This window comes from Pseudonaja textilis, chromosome Z (genome assembly GCF_049901715.1).
Source record: "Pseudonaja textilis isolate UNSWEBS1 chromosome Z, rPseTex1.2, whole genome shotgun sequence".
Classification (NCBI taxonomy): Eukaryota; Metazoa; Chordata; class Lepidosauria; order Squamata; family Elapidae; genus Pseudonaja; species Pseudonaja textilis.
In genome coordinates, this window is record NC_142008.1 from 87,942,786 (window position 1) to 87,962,036 (window position 19,251).

Consider the following 19,251-nt stretch of genomic DNA (forward strand, 5'->3'; position numbering starts at 1 on the left):
TATACTTCATAATACATTAATCCACATTCTTAATATACCAAATTGATTGCAGTAATTAATCTTGGATCATTTTAACAGAAATTGTGTAAAGCAATAGCAATACTATGTACAACTTTTCTTTTCAGTAAAAACAGTAAATTATACATTAACAAATGAAAACGTTTATATATAGCACACTCTTGGCTAAATATAAAATGAACATATTTCTTCCATATTTCAAAATTTCCTCCATCTTGGAATTTTTATCTTGCAACAACAACAATATCATCATCGTCTTCATCCAAAAACAACTGTTTCAATTTCTAAAAGTCAAAGACAACCCAATAAATATTTCTCCTTGGTGATATATCCCTTTTTAAAAAGGTGAGAAGTCACACGTATAGCTTCCTAAACTAGAAAACAAACTGCAGAAGAACCAGACATCAGCTGATGCCTGCTATGGCAACAGGTTCCATGGGAATATTGCTATGTTGACAAGGAACCTTTAGAAACCATGATAGTGACATGGGCTGATAGACAAATGAAGCTCAACAAGACTGGTTTCAGTACAGACACCATATATTATTTAAAATTAAAAATGAGATGCATGCGAGGAAGAATTAGACATCAATAATTTAATATTATTCTGTTCACAAAATTTCTAAGGAAACTAATTTCCAGGGCTTCTCCAGAAAAATAAAAGCTACAAACAATATATTAACCATTTATACTATGAAATAGAGTGGATAAAAATAAATGATTGATGTTTTTCAACTTAATTGCAATTTAAAACCTTGAAACGGTTCATTATTATTTTTTAAAGTATTTCAATATAATGAGGAAAAAAAAAACACTCTACTGGGCAAAATCACCCACCAGGGGCAACATGCTGAGAGTAAGTGTTGCTAAATGTGCCCCATTGATGCTAAGGAACTAGACTAGCTGTACCACAGAACACATAGCAACCATTATTGAAAACATTCCCATATCCAACTAACGAAGAGAAGACGGATTTTATTTGAATATGCTAGTCATTTCATTTGTTCCTCTCAGTTGCTTTTTATTCAAGTTATACTGGATCTGTTATATGCATTCTTATAATTAGCAAAACTGATCCCAGCAATTGCTAAATTATGTTTTTACTGGAAATTTTAAGCCTTAAGATGAAGCTAGGTGAAGCCACCCAAAATGCAGTTCTAAATATTTTAAATGCCTTCATTTCTTCTCTAAGAATTCTTGTTCTCATTAAATTTAAATTCCAGATTTCCTTGGGGGAAGTCAAGGTTATGGTTAGATAAGAAGGACCAGTATATAAACTAAACAAATTATAAATTGGTTGGAAGTAAGCTTGATGGAGCATCAACTCCACATATCTGCCTTAAAGGAATGCACATATGCTAAAAGAAAAGAAAAGTCTGACTAATTTTGAAAAGCCACTATATAAGATGATTTCATTAAACTTTGCACTGTAAGAATGTTAATGTAGCATACAGAAAGCTGATTCTCTGTTGGTCATAAGTAAGCCAAAAATAACTATTACGAAGGAAGAAACTATTTAAGTTTCATATCGCAACTAAAGTAATTTGTCTATCTGCATCTTCAAGAGAAATCTCATAAACACTGAGATTTTAGCCCTATCATGAGGTACATGTTTTTGAGAATCAAAAATGGACCATCCTAGTTATCTTAAAAATAAATATTTTTTCATTTTCTCTCTTCTCCCTCTCTCTCCCTTACAGCTACTTAGCATTTTCACTCTTAAGTGTCAAAAAAATCAAGCTATTTGAATATAAGCTGGCATATTTTAATTGCTACTCAAGACAAGTCATTCCCAAAACAGGCGAAACTTTAACAATAAATTCTAATTGGAGAAATTTATTTCCCACCCTAAGGCACCCACCTAGCTCCTGAAAGAATTGTTTACGAGATGAAGGAACTGAGCTTGCAGATGATATCACTGTTTTTGCTTTAAAATAAATTCTGACCTTTTAACTTGGGAAAACCCATCATGCACTAAGCTACTGTGTGAATATACAGCAGGAAAACTGAGCAATATAGCAATACAGACCAAAGGATTGCCATGACAATGGGAAATGGCAGGGGAAGGTCAGTAGATATTATATGATTACACTGAAGAGTATGGAGATCATAATGCATGAATAGGTACAATAGCTAAAAGCAAAATTTAGATAAGGATTTCAAGATCTACTTCTCTGTTTGGGATTTGCAACATTATTTTAAGATGATCACATTCTGTTAAACCATGCTGAAATTTTCAACCATTGGAAATTCTATATAGCAAGAAAACAGTACAACAAATGGAAACTTTCTTGTTGTATAACCACAAAAAAATTAGCAAGTTACAACGCATAAAAAATAAATCCCAAAGAAAATATCTAGGAAGCTAACAGAGTAATACTTACATTATACAGTGGGATAGTTTTCATCACTTTGTAGTACTTTATAGGGTCCATCTTATAAAGATGCCTGTCAGTTATAAAAATAGCTCGATCTTCTACCTTATTGAAGCGGTTTATCTGCAAATAATCAAAACTCACACTAGTATTACAATTATTTTCTTAAAAACAATATATTACGCACAAACTGAAAGAATTATTGTTGCAAAGACCTGAATCTTGATCTGCGTTATATAGATATCTCATTTGAAAATAAGACAGCTTACTGGAATTGTTGACATTGAAATTTTATTATTTCAACATCAACAACATATATTAGAGTTCTGATAACTTTTTTTTTTATTAACGCTTTGAAGTCCAGGTTGCTATAAAGGAAATATGACAAATGCTTCCTTAAAATGTTTACATTTTGCTTTAAACAACTGAATTTTATTTCAACAATATGGATAGAAAATAGTATTATAAAAAATAGTACAAATCTGTATATTTTTTATTAAGCCTTTTGTAACAATATCAATTTAAGGTATTCTTTTGACATAAAGAACACTGAACTACCCCAGACTTTAGACTTGCTTCAGATTTATATCATCATTCACCAAAAGTTGACAGATTTGGATCTGACAAATTTTCTTTATTTTGGTCACACAGCTGTGGAGTACTCTTCTAGGGCTCAGTCTAGGGAGCAATAAAAGACTAACCAAAAACAATGATTTTTTAAAATAATCTGGCCATCAGTTAATGGAGTGAAGGAAATATTTTTGCCACCGATTAATCACTGCGTGCTGTTATCATGAAATGACGGTTGTTTAGCAGAGAGAGTGTCAGATATGAGAAAGAGAAAGAACAGAACATTTTAGTCTTGTTTTCTGAAACTATCTCTAATCTCAATAAACTGACCTGCCTTGTTAGCAAAGCGTCACATTTAATCTCACCCCATTTCATTATTAGAAATATCTATGAATTAATCCAAGATAAAGGAGCTAACTCTATATATTATTTGGCTTTAAAAGCTAGAAAATGAAACCTACACCCTACACCTCATACAGAGTTCATGTTCAGGAAATAACTCCAACTTTTGTTTCGGGTATTTTAGAAACAGGATATAATGAGGACTCCATGTTGAGAATTGTAATTAGTGGAAAATAGAGCAGATTGCTTTCTAGCACCCGCTCTATTGATATACACCAGCTTTTCATGAACTGCTCTAACTGCTAATTATTTTTGTGACACATTTCAAGATGTTTGGATCCTATTTATAAAGTCTCAAGTAGATTGGGAGCAGGAATACCTGACACACTGCCCACAAAGAGCCTTCTGTATACTCCACAATCAAGGCGGACTAATTTGGCAAAGGAGCAGGACAAAGTTTCTTAGAGATAGGACCTGTCAAACTTTGCTCCCTATAGGGCTCTTGCTAGAGAGCCTCTATCCATTCAATTTCAAAAACACTAGACACGACCAGTGCATCTGAGACAAACAGCCTTCAAATCAAGCAAGATTGGTTCCCAGCTACACAGTGTGTGAGGTCTTTTCAAATGGGTACTGCAGTTTTTTATCTCTCCATCATCACAATTTTGAAATTTTGTTAGAACTTAAATTTGACCAGGCTGCATGCACTATCTCTGCTGGACATCACAAGAACACTCCTCATAGGTAGTTCTTAACTTATGACCATTCCTTTAATGACTGAAATTATGATGATGTGAAAAAAGTGAGTTACAACCAGTCCTCAACTTAAAACTGCTGCAGCAACCCCAAGGTTTTATGATTAAAATCTAGATGCTTATCAACCAGCATGTATTTACAATAGTTGCAGTATCTCAGGATCATGCGATCACCATTTGTAACCTTCCCAGGGGGCTTTTGACAAAGTCAAAAGCTTTTGAAATCAGGTTCAATTAATGACCGCATGGTTTGCTTTAAATGTTGCTGTGATTTGCTTAATAATTGCAGAAAAAACTGGATAGTAATGATGTCTGATAGGATTTTCCACGTTGTGAGAAAGCAGGTTATTGTCAGATTGGATGGTATTCTTCCCTAGTGGGGGTTTTTCATAATGAGCATTGTATTTCCTTGTGTTGGCCAGTTTGACTGAAAGCCTGCTATGCTGCTAGGTGTCAATTTCTTTAGCCAGCAGCATGGTTCATGTTCAGGCAGCTGCTGTCCAGCTCTTCATGTTCTTGATCCACTATTGGATGTATGATATGTTATGGTAACTGGTTCCCGTTCTGGGAAATTGCTGTGGCCTGCTGCTACTTTGAAGCCAAGGAAAGGACGAAATTGTGAATTTGACTACTTTATTTAAAGAAAAGAACATAAATACTTTTGTTTCCACATGGAAATCGCTTCTGAACTGTGTGCTTGATGTAAAAAAGAATAAAACTTTGATTTTGGGTTTTGCATATTAGATTGATAGATCTTTATAGAAATGACTGGTACAAACTATTATGGTAAAACAAAAAGTTGTGATTTGTTGTTAATGCCTTATTCTACTGTAACAGACAGAGTCGGAAGTTAATGTTTCTTTTTCTTTTCCTATACTTCCTCACTTTTTTTCCCCTTTTCCCTTCCCCCTCACTATCTTCTTATTTGATTTTGTATTTTATAATACCTTATAACTTAATAATTAAAAAAAAGAACCTTAAGGAAGATATTTTTTCTTCCAATTAGTTTCCAAGTTTATCCTCACCTAACATTAAATATAACCTGCTCAGATCTCCGTGGTTCTGTTTGGGTTTTTTTGCCCATTCCTCCTCCACTATTACCTTTCATTCTCATTATTGCTATATGCTACTTACTTTCCTGAAAATTACTGTTGTCCAGTCACTTAGTCACTTCCAAATTTTTGTGACTCAAAGGACATAAATTTTCTGGAATTATTTTTTAGTAACTGTTTCTTTCAGTTCTTGTGAGTCAATGCTTATGTCACCAATGATGCACCTGGCTACTTTTATCTTTTATCAGACTCTTTTTTCTGTTAAGACTCTTTTTCACTTGCCTTCCAAACCTTTTCCAAAAATCATAGTCTTCTCCAACGACTTGACATGCTTGTCCAAAACATCTAAACTTCATTGTAAGTGCTCCTAGTGAATAGTATATTTTTATTTTATAAAATATTTAATATAATTTATTAATTAAAGAACAAGCATGCCTATTTAAAAAAATCTAAAAAGAGGTGAAGATTGCAACAGAAACTTTCATATGTTCTATGCTAAACAAGAAGAGGCTGTTGACCTGTTACGCATTTCAAAAATAACTATTTCCCCCCAAATTGAATCAAAGGTAAATATTCTATTACAACCATTTTCCATATCAGAGATCTTATAATGGATCCTCTGAATTTTTACAATATTGTGCCATGGCCTGTTTTGCCACAACCATCATGAATCTTATTTTTAGTTTTTGAGCTTTCTCACTAAATAAGACAGTAAATATGTCTTGGAATCATCCTCTACATCCTATCCCTCTTCTGAATATTGTTTGTTACACCTGGCAGTTATTTTTCCATGTGCTTTTGAATATAAATGGCAAAACCTTAACAATTGTCCTATTTGAGTAGAAAATAAGTTGAACTAGATATGAGCATTCTTTAGCAGTGCCCCATTTTGTACCCGGAATACAAATCTTATATTTTCAAGTCTTGGACATTTTAACTGAATTATCTTTGATTTTTGGTCTCTGATCAACTTTTGTAGCATTGATATTAGCAATATTTTCAAGGATCCATTAATCCAACTTCCAGAATTTGTCTCTAATTCAGTGATCAAATATTTACACGGGGGGGAGGAGGAGAGAGAGAGAGAAGGAGGGGGAGGAGTATTTGCACGGAAACACACAGTAGGCATCTCTTCTGCACAGTTCTTCTGTATATTAATACAATTTCTTCTGTAAATTTTCTCCAATAGGTCTTTGCACTCTGGATCTTTTTTGTGTGTGTGCCCAACTTTGCAGAAAAAATCCCCTTGATTTCTCTTACTTTTCTAAAGATATTGCATGCCCTTCCCATTCAATTATTACTCTCAATTTCTTTGCATTGCTTTTTAAATATACCTCCTTGTCACTGATGGCTATCTTTTATGGTATTGGCAATCCTTCTGTTAAGCAAATGGCAACCCAGGAACTATTTCTGACTGGAATTCTAAGTCTCGCTGGGTGCAAAGGCAGCAGAAAAATTCAATTTATTTTCTTAAACAGTAGATCTCTCCTGAAGTAACTTTAAAATCAATCTTGAAAATGCTTGTAAAGATGAAAAAGAGGAACTTTTCAGTTGCAAGAAAAAGAACCTTGACAACAAACAAAAGGGCAAGTGTGGTATTTTTCTGGCAACCATTACTGCTCTGTATCTAATTAATATCTAACTTGCTTTGCTTCCGTTACCGTCTTTACTACTATAATTAATATGGAAAAATACAAAGAGGCAGTAAAAAAACTATCGATGTGCTAATTGAATGTCATTAAGATGTACATCTTCTGGCCAAATTTATTGAACAAACATGATCAAAATCAAGGGCAAGGCTATCTAAATATATGAGTAGGTAGATTTGAAAGAGTCAGTTAATTGTCATCCAGTTATTCGCAGGATGTAACTTTGCATACTACATTAATTAATTGAATATAATGGGACAGGCCCTGTTTCCCTAATCTTGTTCATATCAAGAATTTCAAAACTGAATGTGCTAGAAGTAACATGAAAAGCATCTTCCAGTTAATTGAATCTAGGAATTCTTACTTTGTGCAAAATCATGCAAGTAATTATTGGCATTGTTTTTATTTTGCTCTGGATTGTTATCACTTGAATCGTATCAAGTTATAGATCATATGTAATGACCAATGCTCACACAGGCTTCCAAGAAAACAAGGACGTCACACTTGTAATACCAGCATCTTGACTTACATATAAGGAGCTTTCCTTTGTACTGAAGAAAAGAAGAAAGCTTACATTCAAATTATGATGTATTGCATCTTTATTGGAAAGTTTTGAACATAGCAGTAGTTCTTGCCCAATATATTTGACAAAAGGGGAACCTGAAGAGTCCAAGACCATTAAATGCTATGTTTTCTTTTAGTGCAAAATGATTTTGCACAGAGAAACACAGAAAGGAAGTTCTTCAAGATACAACCAACTACCCCAGAAAAAAGCTGAGAAAAAGCTGAGAAAAATATACAGTATATACAGTAATAAGGCTTGGTACAGATACTAGTTTTATCTGTATTTTCCTGATTGCAATCATTGCAATCATGTGAATCACAACATGCCTTTTGCTTGGTAATATAATATGCTCATGCAGAGGGAGCATGCTGAATATCACTTCAAAAGATTAAGATTATTATTACTGATCATTGTTTCGTGGGGCCTTGTGGAAAAGTTCAGCGAGGGGAGAATAGAAATAGATTCTAAATATCATTTGAGAAATTATGAAATGTTAGAGGACAAATGAAGCTACACAAGTAGATTACTGATGAATTACTGCAAAATGGTCTCAGGCATGTTAATGGAACCATGTCTTAATAAAAGGAAGAGTCCTACAGCTCTTTTATTCAAAGAATCCTTTCAGCTTAATACACTAAACTCTTATTTAAAAGTCTTTCTGAAGGTTTTCAGTAAAAGGGTAAACAAATTATATTACCTGACAGCTTTTAAATTGAGATATTGTTTAGGCTTGGCAGAAATCATGATATACTAGTACCAGAGCAGTCACTACATCAACAGGTTCTACAGATTCCTGCCAATTCTGCCTCAGAGCCATAATTTATCCTCATTGCTTCACCATCCAGGTGCACCAAAATAGCTAGGCTTCCATATTAGGCTTTCTATTTCACCATTCCACTACCTTAGCAACTAATTCTTTTCTAGTCTTCTAATAATTGCTATTAGCATATTCTATGTTCAGAACAATGTAGCTGGAATTACTGCTGCTGTTATACAAGTGCTTTGTACCATCAGTGTGTTCCAAATGATACAACAGCAATTTATCCAAGACTAATACATAAGGCACAGAAAAGCTTGTGACAAATACACAAGGATACACCCTAGAAATCATTGACTAGCAGTAACACAATGAGTATCCATTATGAATGTAGGGAGTCTGCACCTATGCTTTGCATGTTTTATTTCAACAAACATGAACTTATTTCTGATACCGACAATGAGCAAAAATAAAGAGGAAAGATAAATATGTGAGAAAGCTAAAATCATAGAAAAGATTTTATGACAGCAAAAAATAATAGACATTGGCTTTGGAATTCATGATAAGAACAAAAGGAGGCTGTTTTCATCAAACAAGTTACATGGCAGAATACATTCTGAGACCCAGCACTCTAGAATAGGGGTGTCACACTCCATCCTGTTTAGATCTGGCTTGCAGGGCCACTCTAGAAACAGAAAGGGACCGGCCCATGGAGTCTCTGCCAGTAAAAACTGAGTTCGGGAGGGCTGCACGGAGCTCCATTTTTGCTGGCAAAGATTGCAGGAGGCTGTCACAGCTGGAAACGGAGCTCGGGAGCCCATTTTTGCAGACAGAGTGCCATGCCCACCCTCGCCCTCCAAGGTCAAACACAACCTGATGTGGCCATCAATGAAATTGAGTTGGACACCCCTGCTCTAGAAGACATGAATTGAGCAAAGCAAACAATAGGGCTGATGGAAATCATGATTTTTATTATTATTTTTGTCTTTTAATGAGGGTGTCTTTTGCATCAGGGTGGAGTTGGGGTAACAGAATGGCCAGATGCCCTTCCTGTTGCCAGTGTAGAGTTCGCAGCTGATATTTACTCATTGTGCTGAGAGAGAGGAATATCTGCTGCTGTCTAGGATCAAACTCACAGCCTCCTGATTGTGAGGCGAGAGCTCTACCTCTAGGCTACTGCCCCACTCATGGAAATCATGGCTATGCAGAGAATAAAAAGAACTTAGAGGGAGTTAAATGCGTTACAGAGCAGAACACTTTCAACTCTGAAGATGCCAGCCATATTGATTGGTGAAATGTCAGGACACCAAATAATTAAACCATGGCCCAATTACCCAGAAAGTCATCACCACTGAACTAACTTACTATTGTGCTAACCAATACCTCTTACATTTTTTCTGTCAACAATAAAAGACTTTATTTTCCCCTAAAGCCCATTTTTTGTCCCAAACACCTAGTGTACAAGAGGATTTTTCCCAAGAGGATTTTCCCAATCTTCTCCAGCTTACCTTACGAACTTGAGATGAGAAAAGAATTCTCATGAACTTGTCCTTGCGTTGCAACTCAGAAGTAACAGAGGTGAATGAACCCATAGCCTGAGAATTACCAGGATTCTTAAGAAATAAGAAATTTAAGTATTATTAAAACAAGTCCAGAGCTTTACCTTTACCATTCCAAATCAAAATCTCAAATATATATTCATAATAAAACTCTAGCTATTGTCCACCATTAGCTTAAGCTTAAAAGAAATCAGGAATAAAAATAAGGAGACAGAACATAGATATGCAAAAGGAAAACTCTCTACAACAAGCATAGCATCCTATAGGGTTCAATCACTGCCATGCCCCAAAGTCGGGAAAATAATCAAAAGTTCAGTGACTTTCTGAACGTTCAGTGTGGTAATCCTATGGGGGGATTGCTGCACCAAATTTTTGTTGTTGCGGTTATTCCAATTATTCTTATTTCCCCCACAACTGTCTGATTACAAAAATTAAGGAGATATAGGGGCATGCAGAAAAATTCCAACACAGGCTTCCATCTTGATATATAGGTGTTTTTTGATTGGCTAAACATACTCCTGACATTCATATTGCAAGAGTGTCTATAATATGATTTTAAATTTCCAAACATATCCACTGGCCCAGAACCTTTGGAGACAATTCTAGAAATGTTCAAGCACAGTTGGAATATGGAAGTCAAATCTCCATTTTCAGGAGTTCAGTTTAGACTAGAATATACCCAAATTAGGTTGCCCACTGAACAATATTATCACTATTTTGTCTGGAGGAATTTCAGTTTGTTTGTCCACATATTAATTAATTTAATACATTATTAATTTATCTAGACAAGAACTGGCACATACTTCTCTATTCATCTCTTACTATGTTTTCATTTTTTACAGTATTGCAAAAAACAATGACTGAATTTTGACAGGGTTCTGCTACCTTACCAAAGCAAGGTAGTTGCCCTGCCAGTTCCTTTGTAATCCAATGTCCCCTCGATGGCCCTTAAGCAACTCCAATGCTGCCACTTTTGCCTTGATTTGTGGCAAATCTTTGGGTGGGATACTTTTGATTAGTTCATGTGCTCTCCATCTGAGAAAAAAATTAAGACATCATACGGAACTTTGACATAAGGAAAGGATTGTGAAAAGTACAAAATTATCCATCGATATTAGTATTTCCATTCAGAAAAGATGTTCAACTGACTCATGTTATTAGAAATGTGCAATGGCACTCTTTCTGTGGTTGACATATCCTGAAGTAGCTTCTGTACTATTCAGTCTACAAAGGTAACTCCACAGAGAGACGCTGATGATACTGTGTGTCACTGACCAAGCTCCATAACTCAAGACAGGGATCTCCATTTCTTACCTGTAATAGATTGCCTGTAGAGCTTCTTCAAACCGTCGTAAAACTTTTGGAGGATTAGGCCATTTCACATGCTTCCCATAATCTTTCATAGACTTCACATTTTGAAATCGTCGGGCAACTTCACAGATATAAGACTTTACTTTGTATCGACGATAACATTTTATAATCTTCAGGGAAGCTCGGGTCCTCTTGTATTGGAGTCGAGCTAATGTACCTCTCCAAACCTGCAGAAGTAGCCATTCAGAAAACATTACACTGTGGCATAGTTAAGCAATCCATAGCTTACCTTTATAAATAACCCACTTCCATAAAAAATATACAATTGTTAATTGGAGTATCAGTTAAAAGAACCATAAAACACTTTTATATAGTGAGTTGAATGGGTCTAAGCTAGAAGTAGGATTGACTTCCTATTGCAATAATAATAATTTCTGCATACAAAATTAATTTAATTTCTTCATTTGTGCTGTAAAAAGGTAGCATTCTTAAATAGCATAATTTTCTCTATATCAAGAGAAAAACAAATCACTTAAGTCAAATATTTTAATAGCAAATCAAGAGAACAAATTTGCAGATTGTCTGAAAACCTGTGTGCTTAATGCAGTTAAAGTCAAGGAACAGATACATATTGATTTGTTATATTTCATGAAAATATAGATATAAGTCCATTTGGTCCTTTTACAAATTTTCCACAAAAGACCTTTTCTCAGATAATTGCATGAACAAACCCTTCTGAATAAATTGCATGCCAAAATGCTATCTCGCACATAAATTTTACAATCTGACTTCACAACATGAATGTTTGCAGCCAAGATTCAGAAATACCAATTTGTTACATTTCCAGGAATTATTATTAAGCAAACTAAATTAGAACTTGTCATGAATAGCTATTTAAATGACCACTTTATCTAACCTAAAGGATAGTATCTGCCCTTCAAGGTGGATCAGATTTATGGTATGAATGCTAATATTATGATGTTATATCAACAGAAACTTGTGCATCTTGATGTGCTTCCCCCCCCACCTTTAGTTTCATGAGAACTATGGGATCATTGAAACATTCAAAATACATTTCTGTCCTGGATTCAGATATCTTTTATCAGATCATTGCTTGGGTTGGGACTGTTCAGGTTATTCCATACTGCTCATTACAGAGGGTGAAATCCATGGGTTCCCCCCTCCCCAGTTATTTTATCTTATTGTTATGATTTCTTCAAAAAGAAATTTTTATAATATCACTAGTGTGCACTGAGTTTAATGGGCTCCCTTTTAGCAGACCTCTGATACAATGGGCCACATTGACATCTCTCAATATAATGGACATATTTATTGCATCCAATATAATCCATTTACAATAACTGCAATGTCCTGCAGTTGTGTGATTGCCATTTTCAAACTTCTGAACTGGCTTCTGACAAGAAATGTTAATGGGGGAAGCCAAAAGGAAGTTGCAAGTCATGCTCATGTGACATGCAAGTCATTATCACATGATATACTTAATAAACACTGGAATTGCCCAGGTGCTCATTGCACTGATATTTCCCCTACTGAGTGTTTATTTCTAACCTTCTTGACTTATTTCTAACCACCTTCTTGACTTCAGTATGCTTGATGTTATCAGCTTGAAGGATGTCCAGGTATTTATAGCAATTGCCTTCATCCAGACACTGAAGTTATTTTTGTAGGATATCTTGATTCCTTCAGTCTTTACTATTTTTCCACATTTAATGGTAAGGGTGGGACATCTGTTCAGTCAAAATTCTACTGCAATAAGTTGGCTGTAAATATGAACAGTGTCAAGTAGCAATTCTATTTCAGATGCTCTTTTTCCATATACCTTCAGATTATTCAAGTAAAGGAGGTGGGATAGCCTGACAATGTTTTTGGTATTCGATAGCCATGGCCTGACTTATTCAGCATTGTTGACAGATGAATCAGTGCAACAGTAGTGAGTCTCCTTGGAAGATTCCTCACTTGATATTAATCTCTCAACAGTGTATAGCTATTGACCAGCAATCACCTCCTCCATTATGCCATTGATCTTTGCACAAATGTCTGGTGTTTATAATGATTCCTATTATTTCTAGGCAACTGACTATGTAATCATGCACAGGAAGTCAATGTCTCCTCATAATCAATCCAAGCTATATTCAAGTTGGTCTTCCTTCTCTTGCAGTTTTCCAACATTGTTGTGTCAATTAGTAGCTGTTCTTTTGTTCCTCTGTAACTTGGGTATTCTGTTTCTGTTCAGGTAGAAAGACATTGTTTTCAACTAGATGTTGTTGACCTGCATCAGCTTCCACATTAGTTAGCAATTTGAAAGTTGTTGTATAAAGGTAAATTGGTGAAAAAGGTAATAGGCCTGTAGTTGCCTGGTGTTGTCCTTTTGTTGACTTTTCCATTATCAGATAAGTTTTGCCAAATGTTAACTAATCTTCACCTCCTTGCAATGTGTTGTTAAACTGCTTGGCAATGAATGAGTATAGATCAATCAAAACCCATGCAGATTATCTTCACTTGGTGCTGATCAATTCTTGATTTTCCTGGCCCTTTTCTCCACCATTAATGCTGTTATTACTAGTTGTTAAATTTCAACTTCTTTTTTATTCTTAATGAACTCCTCTATCCAAGATGCATTCTTGTTGTATTGTTCTTATGCTCAGAACAATACTGTTTCTTCTTTGTCAGGTGCTGGCTGGTTCACTGTAGCCTTTCTGTTGATGGATTAGCAGAAACATTTCTGATTCAGCTGAAATTGGCGATTCTGCCTATAGTGTGCGAATTCAAGCTTTGTATTGGCTCATCTTCTTGACTATATTACACGCCTTTGTTGTTTCCGGTGATCTTTAACCTTCCTTGTTTCCAGGTTATATTTCTTGACCAGATATGCTTTGGTCTTGTTCTTTAGTTTCTCTTCTTTATTCATATTCTAGCTTGTTTGCATCTAATCTTAGCATGCTGATCTTACTTTCCAGCCTGATTTTCCATTTTGATGACACACTCTTCTCTAATTGCAGCTATGGTGTTGTTGTTGTTGTTTTTAAAATATAAGTAAAGTCTCCCATATGATACGCAGGATACAGACCTGTTAGTTCAGGGTTTGTTTGTTTTTTTGCTTTATACTGATCAGTAGTATTTCTGCAAATAGTGTTCCCTTCACTCTCTACAAATATGAATTCCAAACTCCCATGAGGCTCATATTGAATTTCAGTTAGAAAGTAATGTTCTCTAAGATGCAATCACAATGGCTACATTCTATTCAAAATGCCTATTGCTTCCTTGGGATAATATTTGTTTCTTCTTCAGCTCAGCTTAAAAGGAGCCTTTGTTCCTCCTACTGGTATGCAAATAACTCCTATTTCCCTCACAAACGCTGAAGAACTTTAATTCTGTTCTTGAGCTGGCATTTTACTCTAGAGATGCATAAACTCTCCATTTATACTAGGATTAATTAATTATCCAGTGTAATAAGAAACATAACTATCAATATTTTATATAGATGTCAAAAAGCAGGCTTTCTTGTATATACCTCTATAAATGTGGGTTATATCAAATTAGGAGAAGATGTAAAATACAGCCTAGGAAGCAATGAGAGAACATTTATAGCAACTGAAGACCAACCTTCCTCAAGAGAAAGAAAGAGGGAAAGAAAAAGGGAAAGAAAAAGGAAAGAGAAAGCCTTTTTGTAACATATATCATTACACCCCTATCGTAAGTTTAACACTATCCAACTTGGATGGGACATATGTAGGAATTGTTGGAATAATTAAAATGAGAATTATGTATGTGAAAAACAAAGTTGTTTCAATGAAGAGGGAAGTTGCACCAAAATAAATAAATTGATGAGACATGTAATTATGGATTTTCAGTATTTTAGTATTTATTTGATTTGTCAATTGCTTACAAGATACAGGTATAAGAATAAATATAGTTTTGAATACATGAGTTAGATAATTGTAAGAAAAATAAAAAACAATAGGACAAGGATGGTAGGCACATCGGTGCGCTTATGCACGCCCCCTACAGGTCTCTTAGGAAGGGGGTGAGGTCAATAGTAGACAGTCTAAGGTTAAAGTTTTTGGGGTTTGGGGAAGAAACCACAGAGTCAGGTAAAATATTCCAAACATTGACCACTCTGTTGCTGAAGTCGTATTTTCTGCAGTCAAGTTTGGTGCGGTTAACCTTGAGTTTGTATCTATTATGTGCTCTTGTATTGTTATGACTGAAGCTGAAGTATTCATTTGCAGGTAGGACATTGCAAAGTATGATTTTATATACTATAATTAGATCGGACCGGAGGTGGCGTAGTTCTAGGTTTTCGAGGTCTAGAGTTTCAAGTCTGGTGGCATAAGGTATTCTACAATGAGTAGAGGAGCAGAGAACTGTTCTTGTGAAATATTTCTGGACTTTTTCAATTGTGTTAATATCAGATACATTATATGGGTTCTAGCCTGATGAGCTGTATTCAAGTATAGGTCTAGCAAATGTTTTGTATGCTCTAGTTAGTAGTGTGATATTACCAGATAAGAAGCTACGTAGGATTAGATTAACAACTCTTAATGCCTTTTTGGCTATGTAGTTACAGTGGGCTCTAGCACTTAGATCATTTGAGATGAGTACTCCAAGGTCCTTGACAAAGTTTGGATCTTCAACAAGGTCTTGACTATTTAGCTTGTATTTTATTTTCTGATTTTTTCTGCCAATATGTAAGACAGAGCATTAATCTGTTGAGATTTGAAGTTACCATTTGATTGACCATTCTGAAACACAGTCAAGGTCTTTTTGGAGGGTAGTAGTAGCTTTACATCATCAGCGAAGAGAACACAGTTGCTCTTAATATGATCACAGAGGTCATTTATGTAGAGTATGAAAAGAGTTCGTCCTAAAACACTGCCTTGGGGGACACCACTGTTGACAGATACAGAATTTGATAGGATGCTCCCAATTTTGACCATTTGTTGTCTGTTTGACAGGAATGCTTCTATCCAGTTATGCAATTGTCCAGATATACCATAAGATTTTAGTTTAGGAGTAGTTTGTCTTGTACCACTGAATCAAAGGCTTTACAGAAGTCTATGTGGATTGCGTCTATTGTTTTGCCCTGATTGAGTTGTGTAGTCCATATGTTTTTGCAGTGTAAGAGTTGCAGATTACAGGATAGGGTTTTTTTTAAAACCAAATTGTTTATTAGAGAGTAGGTATTTGTCTCTAAGTGGAGGATAATGGATTGGTTAATAATTGATTTAAAGAATTTTAAATAATTTTCAAAAGAAAGTTCTGTAAACTGAAAGAACAGCTCAGTTTTATTTATATAATGCAAAAAGTAATACAAAAGTGTACAAGGATAGAATCCCGCTTTGCTTATTTAGTGAATGATTTAATTTTTATAAGCTTTATTTTTCAATCCAGATGTCTTTCCATTTTTTCCTTAGTTGTACTGTTATCACTTTGTATTGTTTCATCTCCTTTTGTTCTTTCCTTTTTCTTTCTATCCTTTATTATTATGAACATCTCTTCCCTTCCATCCTGTTTTTCTCCTTTTTTAACTGATTCTTTTTGGGGGATGGAGCTGTTGTTTGTACAGTGTGTCTATGTGTGAGAATGTGTTTGTAAGACAGGATAATTGATAGGGATCAATCAATATTATAAACAGTGTACCTTAGTTTACAAGCAATTAATTTTAATCAGTAATTTTTAATTACTTATTTTTATATAATTTTACTACAAACACATACACATGAACACACATACATACACAAGAACAAAGCTAAGTTTGGACTTGGAATATATTAAGTACACTAAATTATTATAAATTATGTTATTCATGTGATATAATCATACATCAGGTTTAATTTGTCCTACTAGCTTCAGTTTTTTTGTGTGCAGTTCCTGCCCACCATACTATTAAAAGGGTAGGCAAACATGGGCAATTATACGGTCATAATGGTAATGGAGAGAGCAAATAATTCACTATATTGTCATGCACTCTCTCTTATGGAAATTTAACTACTGCTAAAACTTCACCCAGATAAAACGCCCCCTCACTGACACACATGTTGCATATGTTTATCACCCAAGTACCCTGGTTAGTGCCAGTACTATTATTGTAATGTGCCAATATATTCTATTATTACCTTTATTGTCAGAGTACAGCATGTGTACAATGAGATTGGCTGAGCCTCGCTTTGCACACACACTCCCAACACAACTCACAGTGAGGACAGAAGTCCCTAACCCAGTCTCAATCTTATTACATTATGTGATCTTGTTGCACAACGCGCCAGTCCTGCAAGTCTATCATAGCATGTTGACATGAAGTTATTTTCCGTTCAGAAGTCTGTCAGCCCATGGGTAGAAACTGTTCTTCAGCCTGTTGATGTGGCTGGCTATGCTTTTATGTCTCCTACCCTATGGTAAGAGAGTGAAGAAGTGCTGAGCAGGGTGTGAGTCGTCCCTGAGGATTTTCCTCACTCTTCTAAGGCAGCAAGCCCCAGCGATGTCATCTAGTGGCATCAGGGAACAGCCCATGATGTTTTGTGCTGTGCTCACCACCCTCTGCAATTTCCCCATTTTTCAGAAGTCTGATTTCCTTATTTTTTGTAAGTCATCTGTTCATCTGTTCACTATGTTCTAATTCCTTATTTGTGTGTGCGCACATGTGTGTGTGTGTGCGTGTTTGTATAGAAGAGAGAGAGGATAAACAATGTACAACTGCAGTACAGAGAACAATTGCCTTTGACTTTTGTTTCCTTACATTGTCTCTGGGCTCTAACCATTTCATCAAGTTCTTCAACTGTTTTCCATCTCTTTTTTAAAATTCCTCTTACTCATTTTCTTTTATGTTCCATATTTTAATCTACAAACCGAAGGGGGGGAATTATCTAGGTTTTTTTTTCAATAAGCTGTTAACTATTCTGGGAGTTTTTTTCAGCTGAACATTAGTGTAAAAATGTTATCCTAAAAAATATCTCATTTTGCCGGAGAACTGCAACAGGCTAATTTCTGCTTAGGTCTTGGGAGGTAGATGTATCTTCATAAAGTCACTGCCTCCTTTAAAAATATTCCTGGCAAAATAGCTTAATCTGGTTAGCATGGTAACAGGATGCTGCAAGATGGCATACAAAGGAGCTGTATGTGGCTGTGGAGTGCATTTGCCTGTCCAATATAGTCTTATTAAAGAATGCTAAATAACTTTAGATTGGCATAACCACTATTTTGCATATATTGGATTTTTCCTTAGCTTTCCTTACAGATCAATGTTATTTATTTTATAGATGCATGTGTTTGGCACACATTACAGTTTTTTAATAACTGATTTCCCCTTTGAGTCAATGAGATGTCAACAACATTTTAAAAAAGGGGGTTAGACTTTCTCCATGCATTTTCATCTTAACAAGAGATAAAAGAGATTAATTTATAAACATTTGAAGTAATAAGATAATAATGAGAAACACAACACTAGATAGGAAAATGGAAACATAGCTCAAAATGAAGTATTTAACATTAAATATTGGCCATCATAAGCCAGAAATCTTGTCCAAAAAGAAAATTCAAGTCTGAAGTATATTTTATAAAGAACTTCAATTTCTACTTTCATTACAAACACTATCCATATTATTTATGTATTATTTATGTATTTACTTAATTTATATTTCTGCCTATTTGCCATGGCGATTCGAAGCAGCTTTTAAAATAATAAAAACTAACAAAAGTTTTTATTAGCTTCCAAACAGCTCCTAAACTAGCCTACAAAGTAATTTAATAACCGTGCACAAAGATGAACAATCATTTAAATGTTTTTATATCACTGGGACTTAATACAGCTTTATACAGGTAATCCTCAATTTACAATCAGTCACTTAGGGATTGTTTGAACTTATAGTGGACCCTGAAAATGAGATTTCTGACTTGGATTTGAAGTTCTGACATCTGTTCACCCATTTCCTGTGTCACATAATAGCAATTTATGATGATTTTGCTGGAAATCTACTTTCAGTAAAAAATCAGCATCCACTTAATGACAACAGCAAGAAAGACAGAAAATTAGGCTTGGACCTGCTTTATGACCATCATGAGTTATGATGGAAATTGTGGGCTCAACTACTATCATAATTTGAGGACTATCTGAGATCCTTAGAGAACGGATCGTGGTTACTACATAAAACCATTATAGAAGTAGAGTTTAGGCAAAACCTAATCTGTACTTCTAGCTCTAAAACAGGAACTGCGAGGTATACCTTGGCGTCCTAGTGGAAGATCACTTAAACATGAGTCAGCAGTAAATGACAGTGGCCA

The 19,251-nt window shown here is 35.0% G+C and overlaps 1 protein-coding gene across 2 annotated transcripts in view; it reads right to left on the reverse strand.

Annotated features, from left to right (window-relative positions):
• The window catches only part of MYO1D (myosin ID), a 134,693-nt gene that overhangs the window by 58,032 nt on the left and 57,410 nt on the right, over positions 1-19,251 (reverse strand). For both annotated transcript variants that reach the window (XM_026718251.2, XM_087916389.1), the window contains exons 17-20: positions 10,957-11,180; positions 10,533-10,677; positions 9,592-9,696; positions 2,403-2,516 (exon numbers count right to left, since the gene is read on the reverse strand). In XM_026718251.2, the coding sequence (XP_026574036.1) occupies positions 2,403-2,516; positions 9,592-9,696; positions 10,533-10,677; positions 10,957-11,180 (588 nt within the window). The remainder of the gene's footprint in view (positions 1-2,402; positions 2,517-9,591; positions 9,697-10,532; positions 10,678-10,956; positions 11,181-19,251) is intronic.